The sequence below is a fragment of the Syngnathoides biaculeatus genome, chromosome 3 (assembly GCF_019802595.1).
Source record: "Syngnathoides biaculeatus isolate LvHL_M chromosome 3, ASM1980259v1, whole genome shotgun sequence".
NCBI lineage: Eukaryota > Metazoa > Chordata > Actinopteri > Syngnathiformes > Syngnathidae > Syngnathoides > Syngnathoides biaculeatus.
In genome coordinates, this window is record NC_084642.1 from 26767808 (window position 1) to 26793388 (window position 25581).

Sequence of the window (25581 nt, forward strand, 5' to 3'; positions counted from 1 at the left end):
GACAATATAGGTACTGTACCGGAGTAAAAACAGTCCAGTTTTAGGCAACTTACTCAGAACTCAAAGACAAAAGAGTCTTTAAAAAAAAAAAAAAAAAAAAAAAAAGAGTCAAAAGAGACTAAAACAATATTTTAACACTGAGCATTACACAGAACTTGCTTGGCTCTGGTTTTTAAACATCTAGCATCAGAAATCTAACAACTGTACAAGTTTAAAGGTCCACTGTTATGAATTGCATACTTTTTCGTATCTTATTAATGAAAAAACAGCAGCCGGTATGGACCCATCCGTTTTTTCACCACAAAACATGTTTTTGAGTTATATGACTTTTTGTAACTCCCGCCATGAAAATCGTCTCAAGGGATTTATTTTCGAGAAGAAGCAGGAAGTGACGTACGGGGCAGTAGTGCACTCAAGCAGTCTCGTCTGTTTATACTAGTTTTACCTGCTGGAAGGTAGCTCGTTGTTCCTTCGTGTTAGCCAAAATGCCAGCTCGTTGTATAGCTGGATATTGCTCGAACACTCGGGAGGATGGATTCGCTCTTCATACTTTCCCAAAATACCCAGTTGGTTGTAAAAAATGGATTGTACAGGTGCAAAGGACGAGAGCTTTGTGGTTTCCAAATGACAGGTAGTTGTGTATACAGCTACTAAAAAAACCCCAATATTTACCAGTCGATCTACATTCCTATCCTCACCTATGGGCACGAGCTGCGGGTCGTGACCCAAAGAACAGGATCCCGGATACAAGCGGCCGAAATGAGTTTCCACCGCAGGGTGTCCGGGCTCTCCCTTAGAGACAGGGTGAGAGGCTCAGTCATCCGGGAGGGGCTCAGTGTTGAGCTGCTACTCCTCCGCATTGAGAGGAGCCAGATGAGGTGGCTCGGGCATCTGATTCAGATGTTTGCATGCTCTCCCCGTGCCTGCGTGGGTTTCCTCCTGACACACCAGTTTCCTCCCACATCCCAAAAACATACAACATTATTTGGAGACTTTAAATTGCCCGTCGGTGTGATTGTGAGTACGGCTGTTTGTCTCAATGGCCCTGTGATTGGCTGGCAACCAGTTCAGGGTATACCCCGCTTCTTGCCCGTTGACACCTGGGCTAGGCTCCAGCACTCCCGCGACCCTCGTGAAGATAAGCTGCTAAGAAAATGGATGGATGGATAGTGTGCTAAATAGCTAAAGGATAATCAATTTTAAAAATATTTGACAGTGACAGCCCTGGAGTTAGATAATCCCAATGTTAATGTACAGTATGTACATTATGTGTGTATACAAGTGCGCATAACAAGTAGGTTTCTTTTTTGATTTTCCATTTGATTAGCTTCAATTAAATTAAATACATTAATCCTATTAAGTAACAACTTTGGTGGCTAGTTAGCACATCCACCTCAAAGTTCTGAGCTGAACTACGGCCTCCCCCATGTGGAATTTGCATGTTCTCCCCATGCCTGTGCCTTTTTTCCCTGGGTACTTAGATTTCCTCAAACAGTAGGTTAATTGAGGAAAAATTTGATGTAGATGTGAATGTGAGTAGGAATGTTTGTCTGTATCTCTCCAGTCTGGAGTACCTGAAGAAAACGCACATAGGCATGGGTAGAATATCCAAACTCCACACAGGCAGGTCCAGAATTTGAACCTTGGTCCTCAGAACTTTGAGACTGATGCACTAACAAGTCGTCCTGCCCTGCCTGCTACAGGCTGACACAAATTGAAAACAAAAAGCCAGTTTATGTTCAGGCTTGTTGCGTGACTTTTGACGTAGCAATATAAATATCTGACGGCCAATAAACTTATAAAAAAAAAGTCGCACACGTAATCTGTAATACCTGGATAAGGCTACAAGACAAATTTGCTCTTTTATGATTGCACTGTCTGTAATTAAAACTTCCATTCTGATACCACCACATGCCGTTTTTTACGATCATTGGTCACTCGTTACCATTGCAGGGACAACAAGAGTGGATCGTGCCGACTGTATGATAAGGACAAAATGGGGTGAAAACGTGTGTTGGTGGTCATTGCTGCTTCAGAGAGGAAACCTCTAGCTCCTTTCAGGTTTTGATGTCTTAATAGTTTGTAGCTTTATTTGTAATACCACTCGTGTAATATGGCACTTTACTGCCGTGGGAGTTTATACTATGGATTTATCATAGATGGGCACAGTGACAAGAGGGCAAAAAACACAATCCAATCTGAATTTCAATCTCTGTCAGGCTATGTAAATGGCTCTAAGATGAAGCTCACACTCACTCAAATTGCTACATCATATATTGCAAACGTGACAACAGTCTGTATAGTGTAGATAGACTATAGTTTGTCTATGGCGGGGAAAATACAGTATTAAAATATTATGATTAGGCAATAGGCTCATCAACAACAAAACGCCAACGTTATTATCTTCCATTATTTATTGTTTTGTCCTTCAGCATTATGTGGATAGATAGTCAAATGAGTATATAAAAAAAATCTTCATTGAGGGCAATCCTCCCTGGTCAGAGACAGACAGAAAGAGCAAAACATTTTGTGAATGTGAGTAGGCCCAGGTTGGTGGCAAAATGCCAAATCACTAAGAAATAATTTCATTTAAACAAATTGTGCATGCAGCATAGCGTCTGTCTGCTATTGTATTCATACACTGCCAAAAACTACTTTTTAGCATGTACAATATAGTGCTAAATTTGCATTTGAACATCAACCATTCCAAACTGCAAATAATACCATCGAAACATTGGCTGCCAATGAATGTGAAAACTGAAAAAAAAGTTCTGTTTCTACCTTTATCACCTTGAACAAAACTTGCGGCGCACCATTAAAAAGAAGATCTTTAAATGTGGACTCCACTTTACCGACCAACATCATCACTGGGAAACAATTCTTGGAGCTAAAAATTAGATTCAGGTAGAAACCATTGATCCATTGATCTAAGGAATTACAATTTCAATATATTGCGAAGATTTTCCAGGATTCCCATCTGCTTCAGAATCTTTTTTTTTTTTTTTAACCGATGTGCATCATAATTTGAAACACTGTGGTTATCAATAATGGACAAAGCAGAGACAAATCTTTGATAATTCACTTCACTACACAAGAGATGATACAGAGCTATACCTTACCATCACATGCTCACTGAGGACTTGCATGTTTTATATTTACCATGCTTCTTGCATTTTCAGATCGGTTTTTGACTGTGTACATGATAGGAATGAAAGACATCACATATTCCAATCCACTAGAACAAGATGCAACAATTACCTTGTGCTGTATTACTAAACCTTGAAAAGTTCGTGAATCTGGGTTAAACTTTGGCACTCAACAGTGAGGGAATGGGAAGTTTTGATATTATATTTAGCCAAACATCTGATCATACTTTGGCACAAACTGCAGTTGTGGTTTTATACCATGCACTCTATCTGCAGGCAAGACAACAGTTGGCAAATGTTACTGTAGCTATACATGTATATGCTAGAATGGGGCTGGGGCTGATCTTTTCTGCCAGTCTCTGTTTTGGCATTGAAAATAGGTCTGGAGGCTGTGTTGTTCTTGGCATCAGTAAGACTCAAAAGGGGGAAAGAACGACAAACCCAAAAATGACTGGAAGTTCTAAATTTCTAGCTTAATTAGCACTGAACGGCACAGTTGTTCGACAATTATTATGGGCAGTTGTCAAGTCTTTAGTCTCCCTTTTATTGAACCCAACTGAGACAACTGAACCAAACTGAAGCAATTTAATGACACCTGGGGAAACCTTTGCAGGTGTTTTTAGTTGAGCAGATGCTTTGTATGTGACACTCAGTTTGAAACCTTTATGGCCTGCAAAATTTGGGCTGATTTCTTCATGGTATTCGCAGTTTTTTGAATTCCCGATTTTGTGGGCTTTATGAGCTGGAGCCCAAATGATGTAAAAAAAAAAAAAAAAAAAAAAAAAAAAACACTTGAAATGGTTTAAATCATGGGCCCCGAATCTATGATGATTTTGAATGGAACTATGGAAATAACCATTTCCATCATATTCAACATTTGTAGAAAGTGTCAGTACAGGCAATGGAGCAGGGTAGTTTGGAGTCTAAGTTCCTGAAGGAGCATTACATCTAAGCAGGGTTGTTTGTGATAAATTCAAGGCACGGTGGCAAAACTATATTGATAAAACCTTGCATTTTCAACCTCAACAGACACATATTGACACTAAACACGCAAATAAATCCAGAGGCTTATTTACTAATGCCTAGATCTAACTACAGGATTTTAGCCCCAATATTTGCCTCAAATAGCTATCGCAGATATTTTGTATATATTCTGTGTAGAGTGACATCTAAACGACAACTCTTCAACAGTGCACCTTGATGTCAACCAAGAGGATTCCGTATTGTGACCAACATCGCCCCCCTCAGGCTTGCTGTTGTCAACATTGCACGCTGTTGCCAACATTTATTCACATGCACAAACCAATCATTGAATGAACGTTCTCCCCGAGCGCCAATGGACAACCACCACACATTTTTTCTATCAAATTTGTAAGACTGTTTCAATTTGATTTGCCCCACAGTCGAGTTTATTAACGGTTTACTTCACATGTGTCCACCATAATCCCACAAAAAAGGGGAAACGAGATAGTTTTAAACAAAAATTCAATCAAGGGTGCTTATACCACAGTAGCCTGAGTGACAAAAATCTGATATGTAATTTGATCCTAGATTGATTTAGCATACAGGCATGTAAAGGCGAACAAAAGCATGCAAGAGTTGAGAGGAAAAGATTTAATGGTGTCTACCTGCATTAAGTTCAAGTAACCCGCTCCTCTTCTGCTGTCTTTCCTGCTTTTCACGCTCAGCTTTTTCCTTTCCTGCCTGAGCTCTCCTTTGTTTCTCCTCAGATTCCTTACGCTTCATGTTGTCTTTGAGTGCTTGCTGTAAAATAAGAAAAACAACACCTAAATAGTGTGATTAAAAATTTGGTTCCGTATACAGATGGTGCGGTGTGAGTTTATATGGGTCGAGGTGTTTAAGTTCATTTTGATTTTTTACTCTCCAAACACCACACCTAAACCTTAACTTTTCACTTATGACTGTCGTCCTATTCCATTCCGATTTAACTGGTCCACTCCATGGATTTTGTAGTTATTATGTGGAACGTTATGAGTTCATATAAGCAGTGAGCGTGTGCACTCTATTTGCATTTTTTTTTTGGGTCGCCTCACTGAGTGGAATAGCCCTTACTCCTTGCTACTATGTGGAAGTATCATGGCAAGCAAACTACTAATACCTGGAAGCAGATGGAAACTGAAATAAAATCCTATAAGAGGCTAAGAACATAGGGTGCGGTATTAAAAAACTATTCATTGGAAATACATAATAAACAAAAATAAAAGGGAAACGCAAACAAAGTAATATAAGAGTAACAAATATGGCATGAAATTAACCAAGTGTTCATTGTCAAACGTTTTAATAAGACAATTGTGGCTTGAAAACAGCCTAGGAATGGATTCTTGATAACAGTTTATCATAGGTTAAACAAAATTCCCTGTCGTCCTGCAAAGCAATGCAGATGGCCCCATCAATATTGAAATGTAGATTCACTGAGACGTGGGGTTTTGGTGGATTGACCATTTGCTGCTGCTAATAGCAAAGGGACAGCAATGTTTAGTCAATAATGGGTCAATACAACAAGTGGTCTTGTTTAAGAGAGGATGACACTTCACAAAGAGATTCCAGGACAAAAGCAGCTGAAGACCAATACTTCAGAACACCCTTGCTCAAACAAAATCAAATTATATGATAATCAGTATCTAAAGACCATACTGTCTCTAAAATCAAATCTAAGTAGCGATAACATACAGCAAATGAATAAGCACCAAAAGAATGTAAAAACAGTTAATCCGTATTTTGGCTCTGAAGGAAAAGCAACGGGAAAAAAATATTATCTGTAACAAACCATGTGATCACTATTCTATCAGAAAAAAAATGTTAGTTGTCATACATATTCTACCTACAACATTCTAATAGAGTGATGAGGAAAAGTGAGAGAGGGACAGAGATGGAGGATATTGCCCTCAGCTCTCCTTCATCACTCCAGGTCTTTTTTCCCCCGCCTCTTCTCATGGACGTCTACCATTAGACACGCTCAATTGGATTCCTGTCAGATGTGTGGCCTCGCCCTGGGTCTCCTTGATAGGGGTGACTGAGCATGCTGCATGTGTGTGTACAGGTTTGTGTATGCAGCTTTGTACGCACTTGTCATTTTGCTATTTTTGTTGATGTTGAGGCAAAGCTCCTTAGCTTTTTCCCCACACACAATCAGGCACTCATATTTTCAGAACACAGAACACAGTTGCAGTTCAAGGATCAGTTCATTGCATGGCATGGTCTCGAAACGGCACATACCTAATAGCATGGACCTTGGCACAGCAGGGTAAATGCTGACACATATTTGACCAAGAGGTTACTGTGCTGAGATTTACTGTGTGCAGACATTTGTTGACCTAGCATTGGCTTCCAGCAGGATGATGGGGGGGAAGACACCTTTTCAACAAATTACTAAAAGGTGCTAACTGCTTAAATCTTTGGCCTCTTAAAATGGAACAATGGACTACCTTGAGAGTTGTAACCATTTATTCAAAGTCCTGACAATACTTTGCTTTTTCACTTCTTATTCAGTGGTATGTTTAATAGGACCATAAAATAAAGAATACTAATGATGTAATATTGAAGTGTCAGGGATCAGAAACTAGCCCACGAATAACAAATAAGTACAAAAGTAATATACACTATGCATTAATAAGCAATTACTTTATTGTGTTCAATCAAGATTTTCATTACTGCGAAGTGAACAAAAGCGCACAAACATTTTTAATATGGAAAAAGTATATGCTAAAACATTTTCCACATTGAGAATTCCACAACTAAATAAAATAAAAAAAATGTAAAAGAAGAAAAATTGGAGCTTGTAGAAGAGTGCATTAATAAAGAAGTCTTTCCAGCAATCCCTTTCATTAAAAAAAGTGTTTCCATAGAATACAACCCTTACACCATTTCAATATAAGTTCTCCATATTTGCCCTCATATTTTGAACAGACTTTCCTTTAAAGGAAAATTCCGGTGGTTTGGAGTAACAATGTATCTAATAGGTCATGTAATACGTACTCCATCTTGATAATGTGATGTTAAATCCTCTGTCATTTTATAGTGTTTGGAGAAGATTTTTGATAATTACGAATTTTCAGGTGCGCCGCCATTTTCGCGAGTCACATGACCTACGTGTGCGGATGTGATGTGTTACGTGCCGTTCCGAACACTCGATTACATGGTAAACCATTATGCCCAGCACTGATTTCTTAGATTTATCCTCATCTGATGAAGAAATCGCAGTATTGGTTGATCGGGAAGATGGAGGAATACTTCCAATACTCTGCCGCTCGCCCCCTTTACTTTGGAAGTTCAGCAATTCCTTATTTTTTTTATTACTGTATGTATTGACTCGTTAAGTTTCATTGACCACTGTTTGAAAGTGCCATCCCCTAAAAGTAGAACAAAGTCAGCCTCAAATTAACAGCAATCGGAATTCCATATTTCCCTAATATTTATTGAATCTGATACTCTTTACGACGTGTTTCAATTTGTTTTCATTTTTAGCTTCGTGGTGCTGTTGAACTTCTGACGACCACCAGCCCTCGGGTCGAACCCAGAAGCTTAACCTGTTTCAATCATGGTCAACGCTAGTAAGTCCTACTAAACGTACAGATTGGTGCATATTTGAGTTAAATTTAATGAGAACAGTTATTCCTACTACAAGTCAGACCATCCCACGCTCACTGACCTCCTCTTCACATCATAATTCAGCTTCCTAAGTCAATGTCTGTCTGTGCTTGTTTCCGTTATCATCTTATCTTGCCTGTTGATGTAGAGTCCCCTGTTAGCCCCTCTTCAAATTTCTATAAAATTCACGATGTGCACCCTTGTCTTTGTGTTTGACTTTAGGAGAACCGACAAAGCCCTACGGAGAACCTGTTTTAGTTAAGATGTTCCGAACCTACAATGACTGAGTAATAACTATTACGTTTTTTCCATTATTTTCCCTGTTATCTGCAGATAGTAAGTTACGTGGTGCCCCATGAGTCAAAAATGAGATTTATAACGCATAGGACAAGAAATTCGTCAAACCAGAAGTGACAATGACGTCCCTCCTGTGTAACCTTCCCCAAATAAATTATATTTTTATTTAATCTGATTTGATTGCTACACATATTGAAATTGAAGTTATTTGTTCACTTGTTTAAAGTCAACCAACTCCCAACCCATATCTTGTTTGGTTTCTTTGAGAGTTTTAAAGTTATCTTTCAGATCGACTTTAAAAGTTCACTTGTTTAGTTATACCTTTGAGTCCTATACGGAACATTGTTACTTCATAATCGTGCACTGCCTTCCCTCCCACCATTTCCTCGAGATAAGGGGTTTGGTTTGGGTCTTCATATCCTTTTTCTATGTGCCTTTGCTTTTGGCTTTGTTTCCCTGGGTTATAGTCTCCATATTCACTCAAGTGATCTCTAAATTAAGTTCCCAATGGTTGAATACACGCGCAGCGACTCGGTCATCTTATGGTCACTGAGTAACCTCAGGAGCAATCTCAGAATTTTCTATCATTCGGATATGACATACAAGTAATTACAACAGGTAACCTATTGAAAGTTTGCAAACAGTCGTGAATTTCATTCCAAGCTTTACTTCAGATGTTTCTGGAACTAATTAAACTAGGGTTAAGACAGCATGGTGGGCAACTGGAAAGCATATTTGTCTCAAAGTTCTGAGTTCAGTCCTTGTTGGGTTCGTATCCTCGCCTGTGTAGAATGGGTTGGTTTTCTCAGAGTACTCTGGTTTCCTCCCACATCCCCCAAAAAACGATAGAGGTGAATTGAATACTCCAAATTTCCCATAGGTGTGAATGCGAATATGAGTGTTTTTTTTTTTTTTTTAATACGTGCCCTGCAACTGGATGGTGACCAATTCAGTGTGTACCCCACCTCTAGACCAGAGTCAGTAGGGATAGCTTCCGGTACCCGAGAGGATAAATGCAATGGAAAATGGATATATGGAGGGATAGGATTTTGTTATGTGAATGATGAACATTCTGTAAAAGTGCACAATAATGCAATACAGTGTACTCACTGTGAACATGGTCCGGAAGTTGCTGAGATCAGAGAAGAACTCATCTACTGATGTTTTCTTTGGATCAACGGCAAAATACTCCAAAAGATTCAGGTAAAGTGTTTCCATGTTGCTCTGCATTATTACCAGCTTGCCATACTGCTCACGTGCCACTTTGCTGAAGCTGTAAGGGTCTTGGTCAAGGTCCAACAAAAAAATCATCACTTAAAATGCTTAAATGCAAGGGTCAGGATTGAACCTTGTTTTTACTTAATACATTTACCCAGGTGTGTCATCAACACTGGGAAGCTTTAGGGCATCAGGGACTTCTAGTAATATATTTAAAATGTGAAAATAGAAAATTACATTTATCGTGAGTAAAAATTAAAGTCCACCATTTATTCAAATTAAATCATTATATTTGTCCACAGCTAAAACTGGCTGGAGATGAGAATGTTTACACACATCGACAAAATTGTACACCTCATTACAGAAGGAAAGCCCCATAGGAAAATACTCAACACTGAATGAGTACAAAACATTGGACAACGACCTAATCCACTAAATCCCAGTTAACATCTGAAGAAGGAATTGAAACATCCGGTCAGGAGTTGGTGAGAAGGCACTCTTCAAACTTGAGGCAGCCGGAGGAGCAGTTTGCTCAGAAGGATCGTGCCAAAACACCAATCGACAGGTGGCATTGAGAGGTACAGAAAATATTCTCTTGCATTTTGGGACGAAAAGGATTGCAAAATTGGAATGGTTGTCGAGAGCCACACTGATATTAAAGAGCTCCTGCACGTGACGTCACCATTTTCACGGCACCATATTACAGGTCAAACAAAGCTGCTCGCGATTGTGGGAGACATTGAACCGGAGCAGAATATGCACAATGCCGAGTGCTGTTGGTTGTCACATGAGACGAGACAGATCATTCTATAGAATACCATCAGAAAAGACCAGAAAAGATCGATGGATTTCTGCAATTAAACATGATGGATGGTGCCCAACCAAATACACATCCCTGTGTCATGATCACTTCATTTCAGGTAGGAATTATTCTTCTTGATCTCAAATTACCAAGAAGTATTCATAATGTCAAGTTGACTAATTTGAATAAATAAATAAACCGTCTGTTGCAGAGAGGTTTACGGAGGTTAACGTGTAGCCACAATACGCTTCCATGTACGGCGGAGACGACTCCCTGTCCTAATTTTTTTTTTTAGTTAATGAATGCAAGTTTGTGTAAAACCAGGGGTCATTTTTCAAAATATTGCTATTTGTATTGAAAAAACCTGAGTGGGTCCATCACTATGTGGGATTTATTCCAGTTTGAGAACAGATCCAGCAATGAAGTATTTGTAGGCGTCCGGACTTTTATACGCTTTCAAACTTGTCCGTGTAAATTACTCACCAGATACATGTGTATATCCCGTTGGCCAAGACAAGCGGAAGCGTATTAACAGTCTAATTTCTTATCTGCGAAAACATCCTCTATGCCAACTGTCTCTAATTTTTCCAAGTACCTTCGTTCATTATCATCTTCTAAATCTTTAATGGTATCGGACAAAACTCTGGATGTCGTGCTATAAGACATTTTTGTTTCATGTCAAAGGAATTAACTTGCAACAATGCTTTGTTTGACCGGCAATATGGCAATGTCACGTCATTTTATGACGTAGGTCCAAGAGCTCTATACCCTCTTCCCTTATTTTACCCCTTAGCTGTGAATTGTATTGTTTTGATAAGATGTTACTTGTGTAGCTATGGTATAGGTTATTACATTTAGGAAGTAAAATTATTTGCAAGCATTTATATTAATGTATAAAAACATAACCAAAGTGTAACCTCCTGACATTTTTAGCATCAATTGCTAACTCATATTAACCATTCCTGGTTGAAACGCCCTAATCATTTTCCGGGCAAGTCTTACTCACAAATGATGACAAATGTTGACAGTCCTGCTCTGATCTCTATTACAATTAAAATGCTAAAGAAACTAAAGTGCTTTAATTTTTAAAACACAATCTATTTTATGACTGTGTGGACAGTTAGTATCACACAGGTATATCCACATCTGCAAGGTGATAGAGTTTGGTCTGGTACACTACAACCTAAATTGGTGAAAATGTGTACTGAATGCATGAGAGTAAGGGCAAAATGACATCGCAGATAACTGAATGAGTTCTGGAAAAAGGCTGACATCAGAGCCCCTTAGCAGTCAGTGAATAATAAAAAAATAATAATATAAATGAATAATGAAGAAACAGCTATTTGGTTTTGATCTTATTTTAGCACTAATCCCCAATTGTCCCACAAATTGGATTGTGGGGCTTGATTCTTTCAACATATTTTGGAAACTATAGGGCTGCATTGGAAACTAATTGCCTAATTAATTTAAATAAAAGAAAATGCAATGAACAAAATACAGACGCTGGCAGGTGTGCTGTTCAGTCACGTTCGTCTATCAAAATGTGAAACGGTGGTCCACCTGCAACTGTGTCATACTGATGTGAACTATTAGTTTTATATATATATATATATATATATATATATATATATAAATAGAGAGAGAGAGAGATAGAGAGAGAGAGAGAGAGAGAGAGAGAGAGAGAGAGAGAGAGAGAGAGAGAAGAGAGAGAGAGAGAGAGAAAGAGAGAGAAAGAGTTGTGAGTTCGTAAGGGCACCGGCGTAAAAATTGTGCCAAACATATGTGCGTTCATCTGAGATGACACGCTGTGGCGACACCGAAAGGTACAAGCCGAAAGAAACTTACTTACAGACACACACACACGGACACGCCCATTCACACACACATAAAAATATAGACCAAGAGAAAGCCTATGGCAGTGTACCAAGAGAGGAACTGTGGTACTGCATGCGCAAGTGTGGTGTGGTGCAGAAATATGTTAGAATAGTACAGGACATGTATGAGACCAGCAGAACAGCAGTGAGATGTGCCGTAGGTGTCTAAGAAGAATTTAAGGTGGAGGTGGGACTGCATATGGGATCCTCGCTGAGCCCCTTCCTGTTTGTGGTTGTAATGGATAGGCTGACAGATGAAGTTAGACTGGAATCACCTTGGACTATGATGTTTGCAGATGATATTGTGATCTGCAGTGAAAGCAGGGAGCAGACGGAGGAACAATTAGAAAGGTGGAGGGACGCACTGGCAAGGAGAGGAATATATGTGCATAAATGAGAGGGGCAGAAGAGGAAGAGTGAAGCTCCAGGGAGAAGAGAGCGAGGATGGATGACTTCAAATACTTGGGGTTAACAATACAGAGCAATGGTGAGTGTGGTAAGGAAGTGAATAAACGGGTCCAAGCGGGGTGGGACTTTAAACAAGAAGGTGTCTGGTGTTATATGTGACAGAAGTGTCTCCACTAGGATAAAGGGCAAAGTTTATAAAACAGTGGTGAGGCCGGCCATGATGTACGGATTAGAGACGGTGGCACTGAAGAAACAACAGGAAGCAGAACTGGAGGTAGCAAAAATGAAGATGCTGAGGTTCTTGCTTGGAGTGAACAGGTTGGTTAGGATGAGAAATGAGCTGATTAGAGGGACAGTCAAAGTTGGATGTTTTGGGGACAAGGTTACAGAGACCAGACTTCAATGGTTTGGACATGTTCAGAGACGAGAGAGTGAGTATATTTGTAGAAGAGTGCTGAGGATGGAGCTGACAGGCAAAAGAGTGAGAGGAAGACCAAAAAAAAGGTTGATGGATGTTATGAGGGAGGGCATGAGGACAATGAGTGTTAGAGAGGAAGATACACGAGATAGGCTTAGGTGGAAAAAGATGACACGAGTTGGCGACCCCTAACGGGACAAGCCGAAAGGAAAAAAAAAAATATATATATATACACACACACATAAATAAAACACATTATGCTGAGAATGCAATAGACAGCTGCTGTACATATTTAAAGGATATAGCCATTTTATTAACGAACATGTCACTGGGGTCATCCGGGGAAGAGAAAGTCTTGAGGTCTCTTTCCAGCTGCAACAGCTGCCCCTCCATCTGCCTGAGGGTCTTTTCCAAATTCTCTGCAGACACTAACACACACCAACATGCATTCAGGCGAAAGGAGATTCACAAAAGCACGAAGAGGCACATCACTGTGTCAAGAAAACGGGAGGGAAAAAATTAGATGAGGAAACTCAATTGCAATAACATTTTTAAGGTGTAAAGGATCAAAGTAGAGAAAAAAAAAATTAAAAATCAGATCAGAGGGGGGCTTCCAGTGAGCCACGTCCAGGTGAGGGAAACCGAGATCCAATACTTGTATTTGTGATAGGGGTTATGGAGTAGCACTTTGTCTGGTCCCTTGCCTCGGAACATTTTGCCATGGGTGACCCTACCAGGGGTGTAAAGCCCCAGATGACTCAGGACTCCTAAGATCTTCGGGACACACAAATGCCTCCACAACGATAAGGTGATGGCTCATGGAGGGGTCTCTTTCTTTCTTTTTTCCTCAAAAACCCAATAAGTAAATGGTGAATAAATACCTGATTTTGTGGGTTTTATGAACTGGAAACCCAAATGATAGAAATATGCACAGGGCAACATATCTCTGGCCATTGTTGACAATCGCAAATGGAATTTCCAAAAGAAGAGACCACAATGAAGATAAAAATAGGCATGGTCACAATTGCATAGCACAGACCATATTTACTTTTTCATTTATTTAACTTGGCAGTACAGTAGAGTAACTGGTCAAAGTGTCTGCCTCACAGTTCTGAGGACTGGGGTTCAATTCCCACTGCCGCATGTGTGGCGTTTGGACATTCTCCCCTTGCCTGCATGGATTTTCTCTAGGCACTCCGGTTTCCTCCCACATCCCAAAAGCATCCATTCATTGAAGACTCTATACTGGCCGTGGGTGGGATTGTTAGTGCGAATGGTTGTCTCTACTGTTTGTGCGGTGCGATTGGCTGGTAACCAGTTCAGAGTATACCCTCCCCCCTGCCCACAGATTTGAATTTTTTAGGTCAATGCTGCTCTCAATTTTTGTAGATTTGTATTGCTACTACATTTTGAAGGTAAAATACAACTTTGAAAGAGTCAGTTACAAATGTGTGCAAAGTTGTAAATAATATTTAGCAAATATAACGGCAATATCGAAGGAACCATGGATTAATCACAGGATGTCACAATGAATGACTGGATAGCACATTTGCCTCACAGTCTGAGGACCTGGTTTCAAATCCAGCCTTGACTGTGTGGAGTTTGCATGCTTTTCCCATGCCTCTGTGGGTTTTCTCTGTGTACTCAGATTTCCACCCACATCCCAAAAAGATGCACGGTAGGATTTGTAAAAATATTCACACTGGCTGTACAACTTACTCACATAAGGATTTAGTAGTATGTTAGGGGAAAAGCAATGGACTAGAATTAAAACAGACCCACCACCACACAACCAAGCAAAATGTCTTATTTGTATTTGATTCCTATAATACCAAGGATGGTGCAACAACAAAAATAAAAACATTTCTTCTTGATCATAACCTGTGATTGGCATGTGAACGAGCCCCTTGCCTGAAGTCAGCTGAGATAGGCTGCAGCACACATGGAACTCAACTCACGATAAGCGGTATAGCAAATGGATGCATTTGCCTAACTATAATACTCAACAAGATTCATAAAAATCCTTGCACTTTCAGGTATTTAATCTTTATGTACACTGCTGTATTGTATCTAGAACAGTACACTGCTGTAATGTATCTAGAACAATTAAAGTGTGTCAAGTGTGAATTTGCATATAGTGATTACCCCTGCTTGCTCGGTCCACATGTTTGAAGTCCTCAACAAATTTGATCACATCTGGAAATTCTTCCTCACATATTTGCACCAGGAAATGAAGCAACGTGGTCTTCTGGTCACCTGACTTTGTATCCTTTAACTATTGAAACAACAGAGTCACAAAAATATCAAAATCTAGAAATCCATACATAGAATGGCAATTATCTCTTCCACCTGGGACAAGGGAAGAATTACTGACAGTGAAATGCACTATGGTGTTCAATGAAGGAAGTGAAAACAATCTCTCTGGCAGATTAGCATCTAAACGCTACTTATTGTTATTATATTACCGATCAATGGTCACATTATACTGTATTTTAAGGGAGGCCCCGTAGCTCAGTGGTTAAAGCACTGGTTTGGTAAACCAGGGGTTGTGGGTTTGTATCCCACTGGGGCCTCCACTCCCTGAGAAGGGTTGCGTCAGGAAGGGCATCCGGCGTAAAAATTGTGCCAAACATATATGTGCGTTCATCTGAGATGACACACTGTGGCGACCCCGAAAGGGACAAGCCGAAAGTAACCTCCATACTGTATTGTAATTCAAAATACTAGAAGAAAATATCTCACAGGTTTGTAAACTGCAGCTTTTTTTTGTTACTTCATTCTCATCAGATGTAAATTTATGAGGGCACATTTCTCAGCACTAATAACATCCATGTCAATGTCAAACTGCACAGAGGGAGCCCAGATCCCAAACTAAACCCATTAACACTGAAAACTGTGTTTTGTCTTACCCAAAATAGCAACTTCAATCACTGCACAGTGTATTCAAACACTTTGCAATACAGAACTAACTTTGGAATTGGCCCAAATGGTTTGCAAACTGAATGGACAGCTATGTGAGCATGTGTGCTGCCTTCTTTAAGGTCTCATCAGAATCTAATGGAGAAAACTTTACAATACATCCATATATAATTTTAAACAGTACTTGAAACTGTGTGAGTGTACAATAGCACATAATAGAAAAATGAGTCCCAACCACAGAACGAGAAGTCCTTGCAACTTATTACAGCATTATTAGAGCATAATAATGCAAAAACATCCTTTTAAAAAAAGTTTCACTAATTCTCGGTCTAAAAATAATATACATTAACATTGTACTTGTAGAATAAATGGAATATTTAAAAATAAAACTGATTCAGCCTGTGTTTACAAAAAATTATACTTAAATATTAAAAATTTGGCTTACCAGGTAATATACTGCCATACAAGTTTCCAGCTGGTTACAAAAGTGCCAAGTAGCAACATGATTAACATAAACAGATCAAAATACGTGACAGAAGAGTCTACGCTAGGATGAAGGGCAACGTTTATAAAAGAGTGGTGAGGCCAGCCATGATGTACGGATTAGAGACGGTGGCACTTAAGAGACAACAAGAAGCAGAACTGGAGGTGGCAGAAATGAAGATATTGAGGTTCTTGGTTGGAGTGAGCAGTTTGGATAGGATTAGAAATAAGGCAATTGGAGGGACAGCCAAAGTTGGATGTTTTGGAGACAAGGTTCGAGAGAGCAGACTTCGATGGTTTGGAGATGTCCAAAGGCGAAAGAGTGAGTATATTGGTAGAAGGATGGAGCTGCCAGGCAAAAGAGCGAGAGGAAGACCAAAGAAAAGGTTGGTGGATGTTGTGAGGGAAGACATGAGGGCATTTGGTGTCAGAGAGGAAGATGCAGGTAATAGGCTTAGATCAGGGGTGTCAAACTCCCTTTGGTCTGCGGGCCGAATACAGCTTAATTTGAGATCAAGCGGGCCGGACCAGTAAACTCATTGCAACATTACATAGAACTAACAATAAGCCCACTTTTTTCCTTTGTATTAGTCACTAATACTAATAATTAGTGCAAAGAATGAGTAAATTATCAAAATGTTTATTAACAGAATTTTCCTTTTACATTATGAAAAATATATTATGAACAGAGAATAACATAAGAACATAAATAAAGTATGTGCAATTTTAACAACACTTTTACACAGTTAAACATATATTTAAGTGTGTTGTACATAAAACTGATCACAGAAATAGTAACAATGTTCCAAAAACATTTAGTACCAGCCTTGTGGAACTTAAGAACACTGTTTTTCAACATCTGGAAAGCAATTTGAACAAATGAATAACTTTCACAGCAATTATTCGTCTTGCTTGGAATTTGCCCTTGAAACTTGACATCGTTTATCCTGCACAAGTGTATCAATGAGGCATCATGTCCTGAGAAGCAGCCAATTTCAGAATCTCATTCAAATGCTTATGTGTGAGCTTTGAGCGCAGCTTTGTTTTATTAATGTTCATTAGTGAGAAAACTTGCTCACAAAGGTAGGTTGTTCAAAACATGGACAATGTTTTAGCAGCTAGTGCTGTCAATGCGGGATAGCCTGGTAGAAGGTACTTGTAAAATGTGTCCAAGCTTACAGAGGCAAATCTGTCCTTCAGTTCTACATCACACTGCAAATTAATGATTTCAAGTTGCATGGCAACGGGCAAATCAGAAGCTTTGACTGTGAATGGTGAGCGAAAAACTGCAAAATCTGTTTCGAGTTCGCTAAAAACCTGAAATCTTTTCTCAAACTCCATCAACAGCCCTGAAATCTTCTCTTTGTACCGTTTCACGTCAGAATTAACGCTTGCTGCGCACATATCTTTTAAACAGGGAAAATGAGCAGGGTCACTGCTTGCCACCTGCGTCTCCCATAACCCGAGCTTTAACTTGAATGCACGTATGCTGTCATAATACTGTATTACGATTTTTTTGCGTCCCTGCAACATTTTGTTAAGAATATTCAAGTGCTCAGTGATGTCAACCATAAACGCAAGGTCCTGCAGCCACAGATGGCACTGTAATTCCTTAACAGGTTTACCTTTTTTCTCCATGAATTGTCCGATTTCATCACGTAAATCAAAGAACCGCTTTAGCACAGCACCTCTGCTTAACCATCGTACGTTCGTGTGATAAGGCACACCATGGATAATGTTACAGTCACTGAGAAAGCTGTCAAATTGACGATGATTGAGACCTCTGGCTCGGATGTAATTAACAGTTCGGACAACCACCTCCATGACGTGATCCATTCTTAGCGATTTGCTGCATAATGCCTCCTGATGCAAAATGCAATGAAATGTCCAAAAATTACCTCCCCCATTTGCGGCTTGTACTTTATCTCTGAACTTTGTCACAACACCTGCCTTTTTACCGATCATTGACGGCGCACCATCAGTAGCCAGGCTTACGGCGCGTGACCAGTCCGCTCCGACTCTGTCCAGCGCTCCGACGACGGAGCTGAAAATGTCCTCAGCTGTTGTGGTGTCGATCATCGGCACCAGCTCGAGAAACTCCTCTGTGACATTCAAAGTCTTGTCAACTCCACGAATGAATATGGCCAGTTGAGCGACGTCCGTGATATCAGTACTCTCATCAATCGCAACAGAAAATGCCACAAATGCGTTTTAGTTGGTGGTCCAAATCTGCAGAGTTCCAAAATCCTGTCTGCCACGGTATTTCTTGTCAAGCTTATATTGGCGAAAGCATGTCGCTTCTCAGGACACACAATTTCAGCAGCCGTCAGCAAGCAGTTTTTGATGAACTCTCCATCACTGTACGGCTTTGATGCCATTGCCATTTGGCTCGCAATTAGGTAGCTGGCTTTCACCGCAGCATCACTGGCTTCTCGGCTCCGGGTGAAAACAGATTGCTGTTTCTTCAGACGCGCCATCATTTCATTTACCTTCTGTTTTCTCAATTCTCCATGCAAACTGTTGTATTTTTCACTATGCTGAGTTTCGTAATGGGGCCGAATATTGTATTCTTTAAGCAACGAAACTTGCTGCTGGCACACCAGGCACACAGGTTTCCCATTCACCTCCGTGAACATATAAGAACATGTCCATTTTTCTTGAAAAGTCCGACACTCTGTGTCTACTTTTCTCCTTTTTGACAAAGACATTTTGTTGATGAGGGTGCGAGGCAAACGGAAAAGTAGATAATGCAATTGTCGCCAATAGACGCTGTACAGACGTTCAATTTTACCAGGTCAAGGTGGTCCATATTTCCGGCGCAGTGTTGCTTTCATGTTGTCTGCATGTACTAAAACACTGCGCCCCCTAGCGGATAATACAAGAACTACAAATTTTAAAGAAAATTCATATTTTTTTATACAATGCAGCTTTCTTCCCCGGGCCGTACCAAACCACCAGACTGGCCGGATCCGGCCCGCGGGCCATATGTTTGACACCCCTGGCTTAGATGAAAAAAGATGACACGCTGTGGCAACCGTTAACGAGACAAGCTGAAACGATAAGATGAAGAAGAATTTGTACTACATTTTAAAAGTCAGCAGGCTTTCTTTGAACACTGCTTTGTCAACATGTTTAATGGCGTCATCTCATACAATAGTAATGTTATACTGCCTATAAAGTGAGCATACTGTACACGCACCATACACATGGTCATGTTTCTACTTGCATTGTTTAAGCAAAGGGTTGCAAAATCAGATTCATCTTTATTGACCATGTATGTCAAAAACACCAAGGAATTTGTCTACAGTAGTTGAAGCCGCCCTAGTATGACATTTTGTACGTGAACAACAACAACAGACAATTGACTTTTGAGACAAGGACATTACAGTAAGTCACAGTGCTAAAAGGGTTGCTGCTAATAATTTGGTGATGGGAGAATATTTTTTTGTTGTTGTTTTTCAGGGGTCTGCTAGCATTAAGAGCAGTTAGAATCCCTCAGAGTAATAGTCTACAGCAATGACCATTGAAAACCGTACACTGACGGGAAACTTGAAATGTCTCACCTTGTTTTTTGTTCCCAGCTGAAGATATTGGGTGGGCTGATTGTGTTGAAAATGGATTTTTATCACTTAGATAATTCAAGTTGTTGAGTTTGTTGCAACTCTATACAAATTCGACATACAGTACCATTTTATCAATCTTTGTGGGACGATGCGATCATCTGGCTTGAATCCAAAATGTTCACACGTCAGCGCGGTGGCCATTCATTTTCCAAGATGCTCATCCTCACAAGGGTCACGGGAGTGCTGGAAGCTATCCAAGGTGTCATTCGGCAGCAGGCAAGGTACAACCTGAACTGGTTGCCAGCCAGTCGCAGGGCACATAGTGAAACAACAGTCACACTCACAATAACACCTAAGGGCAATTTAGCGTCTCAATATTGTGTGAATGTTTTGGGGATGTGGGAGGAAACCAGAGTGCCCGGAGAAAACCCACGCATGTACGGGGAGAACATGCAAACGCCACACAGGCGGGGCTGGGATTTAAATGTCGGTTCTCAGAACTGTGAGGCCAATTCTCTAATCAGTTATGCAACCGTGCCACCATTCCCCACCACATTTCATCTTAATTTTCTCGTTTCATTCTAAATCTTAAATTCCCACAGGAAATCCTTAATTCATCCGCGGGTTTATCAAGGTTGACAATACAATTTTTAATATAATGTGTGCTTTCATATGTAGTAATCAGCCTTATTCATCAGCTCCCACAGCATAAAGGTGATTTAGATCATGGAAAAAAGTGCACTGGATCATCAGCATTTAAGATAAAAAAAAAACAAGAAAACAAAAAACAGATCTGTTGATTGTACTCCTGTCCAAGTCATTCATCAAGTAGACATACAATAAATACGTTATTTATCGGAAGGTAATATTGAAACCACAAGTTTAACAGGGCAGAATTTTGGCAGTGATGAATGGCTTCATTCAATGTTATGCAGCTAAAGATGGATGAATCTCCAACCCAAGGATTACACTCTGCTCTCTGTCATCATCACTATCATGCAGAAAAACGGACTCTTCTGTCTTCATTCCAAATGCACAAGTGTTTGCCAAGTCCTTGGCACCTGGGGCAAAGATAGGCAAACAAGGTCTACATAGATATAAGATTAGGTTGATTAACTCTGTACTAGCCAGAGTTCATGCATATTTTTCCTTGAAACAATTTTTTTGAGCCTTTTTATAGGAATTCAATCTACTTTGGAGTCAAAGTATATTTTAACATCAATAAGAGTTTAAACTTAGGATCGGACAGGTGAAAAATAAAAAGTAATGAAAAAATACCAGTTGGAGAGGATTCAGAGTAGCCAAGTCTCAAAATTAGAGTAGAGCAGGTAGATTAATAGTTACAGAAGGTTGAGCATCATATATGGAATTAGTTCCAAAGCCTAACGCCACTGCGTTGTGGGAACATTTTGGATTTGAGCCAGATGATCGCAGTCATCCCACTCAGACCAAAGAGCTGGTAAATCCTGGTAAATCCTCCAAATGATTAAATCCATTTTCAACACAACCATTCCACCCAATATCCTCAGCTGGGGATAGAAGACATGGCGGGACATTTCCTGTTTCCCTTCTGTTTACAGTTTACAGCGGTCATTGCACTGGACTTACCATATAGTTACTTACCATATTCTCCGCACCATTAGACGCACCACATTATAAGGCGTATAGAATTGATGCTTTAGTAGAGGCTGGGGTTACGTTATGCATCCATTAGATGGAGCTGCACGAAAGGCTCAATATTGACTCATATTTCAGGCGCACCGGATGAGGCGCACCATGGGCTTTTGAGAAAATTAAAGGCATTTAGGTGCGCCTTATAGTGTAGAAAATACAGTACTCTGTTAGGCATTCTGACTGCTCTAAATGCTAGAAGATAGCATCCTCTACACAACTGTCAAAAAAAATTTAAATAAATAAAAAAGCGTTCCATCACCGCCAGATTACTAGCAACTATTATTGCTCTCCGACAGTTACTGCAATGTCCTTGTGTCACAAAAGCATTCTCTGTCAATTGACTGTGTGTTGTTGTACTCGAAGTACTAGGCCGGCTCAAAAGTGCAGATAAAATCCTTGTGTGTTGTTAACATACTTGGCCAATTAAGATGATTCTGAATATGGAACCCTTTGCTGAAACAATGCAATTACAGATGTGCACATACAGTATGGTTACATTATACACAGTCTAGCAATACTATTGTATAGGATGCAGCCATTAAAAATCTAATCCAGAGGACCTATGTTTTATTTATGTATCACACAAATGTAGCAAAATTGTCATTTAAAAAAAAACAATTTGAAAAAATCTCAACGCAACAGTTAAGAAATAAATTAGCGTCAAAGTGCACATTTTTTTGTAATCCAAATGCCTCGGATGGCTGTTTTGAACCATGGCTCTGTAGAAGCTGCTGCTGTGTGACATGACATCCAGACAACCCCAGTAAAGAAAATGGCTTCCTATACAGATAATCATACACGCTGCGAGTGGGATGTAGAGGAGATAGACAGCAGTGATGAAGTTTTTATGGAATGCTGTGTGGAAGAGATAGGAACTGTAGAGGAGGAATTTTCTAATTCTTCCCATGTTCAAAAAATATCCCATGCGGGTGTAACCAAACCATGTATGTTTGAACCTGAGTTGACAAATGCAACAAAAGGACAGGATTTGGCGAGTCCTGACGAAGTTGACATGGAACTTCACACCCAAAACACAGATTGGTAGGTGCCTAAAGAAATCTACGTACACCTTGTTGACAAAATAATCTAATTCAAACACATTTAAATGTCTGATGCTGCTTGCACACAACAGTGAGTCATTTGTTGTTGTACTAGAGACTGAGTAGCCATAAAACAAAAACCAAAACCTTCGGTATCGTTCTGTGTTTATAGCCCATTCTTCAAGTTATTTGCATGCATTTAGCCCGTATTTTAAATAATGTACCGAACACTTGAGAGCCACTGCCGTAGTCGAATTTCAAGAACAACACAAGGACAGGATTTGGAGAGTCCTGACGAAGTTGACATGGAACTTCACACCCAAAACACAGATTGGTAGGTGCCTAAAGAAATCTACGTACACCTTGTTGACAAAATAATCTAATTCAAACACATTTAAATGTCTGATGCTGCTTGCACACAACAGTGTGTCATTTGTTGTTGTACTAGAGACTGAGTAGCCATAAAACAAAAACCAAAACCTTCGGTATCGTTCTGTGTTTATAGCCCATTCTTCAAGTTATTTGCATGCATTTAGCCCGTATTTTAAATAATGTACCGAACACTTGAGAGCCACTGCCGTAGTCGAATTTCAAGAAGACCTCAGCATCAACAGTACACTAACTTTATACAGTGTCCAAATTTCATCACCTCCTAAACATCACATGGATATTAGTTGACATATATATCGGTTTTGGTATTGTACTTACATTTAAAACAAGGTACATACTTGTCAGTACTAAACAATTGAACACGTACGTACTTGCTACCGAACCCAAGTGAAAGCTGTAGCAGGTTTTCAAATCAGTCCCCTGTGAAATGCTTGGAACATATTACTGTTGACTTTGATTTGTAAGTCCAATCCGCCAGCTCTGTCTTCACAAACCTGGTCCATAACCTGCCTATCTGTTCATCTTTTGGCCATTCATGTAAGCCGACTCAGTCAGCGTTTGATTCAGAACAACTGTATACAACAATCTTCCTCACCATCTTTGCTTGCTTTTATACTCTCTAGCTAATTTTGTCTGGATGCGACGTCACATTCCAGGGACTTATGGAACTTCTCGGATCTAAGTGACATTTTTAACAAAATTTTGAGACTGACTTTGATGCCAATTTATTTCATTTCTGTTGTGTTGAGAATTTTAAAATATTTTTTCATGAAATTTTAGCTACATTTGTATGACAGACAAATAAAATACAGGGCCTCTGGATTAGATCTTTAAAGATAATTCATATCTACGGTTACCACAGACCTTGTGTTTCACTTTTCTCAAATATGATAATTTGCTTAATTACGATGAATGAAAAAGACAGTGCAACTTAATGTGGGTGAATCAGAAAAGTGGCATATTGTTGTACTAAACTCTCACCTTGCAGAGAGAACTGAGTTCAAAGCCGAATGACTGGGCATTTCGGGAACCTGCGTTCAGGTAATTGCCCAGCAACAACACAAGCTCCAGTAAGCGGCCAAAGGAGTGACTCGACCTGACTTCATCACAAGCTGCATTTACAGCCAGAATATCTGGACGCAGATTGTTTAACTGCTCCTCAAACTGCAGTCGGAAGAGGATATGGTTGAGTCGTGGGCGAAGCCGCTTTACGCTGCTCATCTAGGAAATAACAGAAAAATGGAAGAGGATAAAATAGATAGAAGGGGGGGGTAAGAAAAATGTGGTTAATAATATGAATCTCCCTAAAATAACCCACACCCACTCTTGGTGTATTCACAAAAACTATTTCCAATTCAGAATCATACGTGCAATTACCATCGATATACTTAAAGCATAAAGTTTATGTGCCGTTTCTAAGGAACCACCCTCCTGCACGCCCCTGAATGTTCTTGCACGGCCCTGCGCGTTCTGACATGCCCCTGCACGACTCCAAGGTCATGACAGGCAATTCTTACTATTAAATGCAACCAAGGACATGTAAAAACATGCCGAAACATGTACTAAAAGTCGAGACTTATTGCAAAACGTGCAGGAACTTGCCAGAATGGGGGGAAAAAGTGCCCGAATGTGCTGAAACGTGTGGGAACATTTTAGCTATAGGAAGTTTTTGAAAATGGACACACAAACTCTGAGTTTATATCGATCTTCTCTATCGTGGTTGAAGCTATTATAATAACAGGTCTTTCTAAATGGGAGACAGCATTTGCACTCTGAGTACCATTTTATCATTTACCATTTCAGTTCAGAAGGCTTCAGTTATCGATTTCAATTTGTTTTGGAATGAGTATCAATGAGTCACAAGGTGAGTCTCTGAAAATAACTGATTGTGATTTGCATTCTCCATGTTTTACGTTTTGTTCAAGTGTTGGCAGATCTAATGATTTGTGTATACTGGCAGAGAATAAGATGACAAAAATATTGTCTTTCCCGAAGCATTGCAATAAAAGATCAAACTGTTTGATGTGTACAACATTATTGCATGTTAACTATTGGGGTTTGGAGTATTGGGCTTTCCGTTGGAACTTGAGGGTTAAGGCGCCTGGACTAACCCATGAGTCATGCTCGAAAGTGCTGCTAGCTAGGCATGACAAATGCTGGCACTAATTCAATTTGGGGCCCAGGATTGTTAAGAAGTTAATTATGAAGTTAGTATCAACACAAGGTCAGCACACGGAATATACTATACAATAGGTTGCTTTGGATTACCTCTCTCACACAGTAAGATATAAAAAAGTGCGATGGTGCAGAGATCTTAACACAAGATATTTTGAATTTGTGTTTGGTTGGAGGGAAGGGTTCAGCTTTCATTTGTGTTAAAATAACAGCTGGATGTTCTGTTTGATGTTCTCTATCAGAGTGCAATTATAGCTACAGCAAAGTCAAATGATTATTCCAGCCAGTGAATACATATGTACAGTATGTGTGTATCTGCAAAATAACTTCTCTTTCATATGTCAAAAGATACAAAAAAGTGAAGGAATATACAACCTAGTATTTAAACTAAATTCATAAACCCTAAAAGCAGAATAGATTTGGGAATAAATATTTTGGCAACAACAACCACAAAAATTGGGTCTGTGCGCAGTGTCAACAACAATTTAAATCCCATCTGAAGGGCTAATCCAAAACACTGCCGGGCATGAGCTGTCTACAAATCACGGGGTTATGCGTACTCGTAG

The 25581-nt window shown here is 39.7% G+C and overlaps 1 protein-coding gene across 5 annotated transcripts in view; it reads right to left on the reverse strand.

Moving 5' to 3' along the window:
* Positions 1-25581, reverse strand: part of LOC133498362 (protein diaphanous homolog 3-like) — a 160640-nt gene that overhangs the window by 66848 nt on the left and 68211 nt on the right. For all 5 annotated transcript variants that reach the window (XM_061815092.1, XM_061815088.1, XM_061815091.1 and 2 more), the window contains 5 exons: positions 23822-24061; positions 14917-15046; positions 13074-13199; positions 9162-9325; positions 4775-4910 (listed from right to left, as the gene is read on the reverse strand). In XM_061815092.1, the coding sequence (XP_061671076.1) occupies positions 4775-4910; positions 9162-9325; positions 13074-13199; positions 14917-15046; positions 23822-24061 (796 nt within the window). The remainder of the gene's footprint in view (positions 1-4774; positions 4911-9161; positions 9326-13073; positions 13200-14916; positions 15047-23821; positions 24062-25581) is intronic.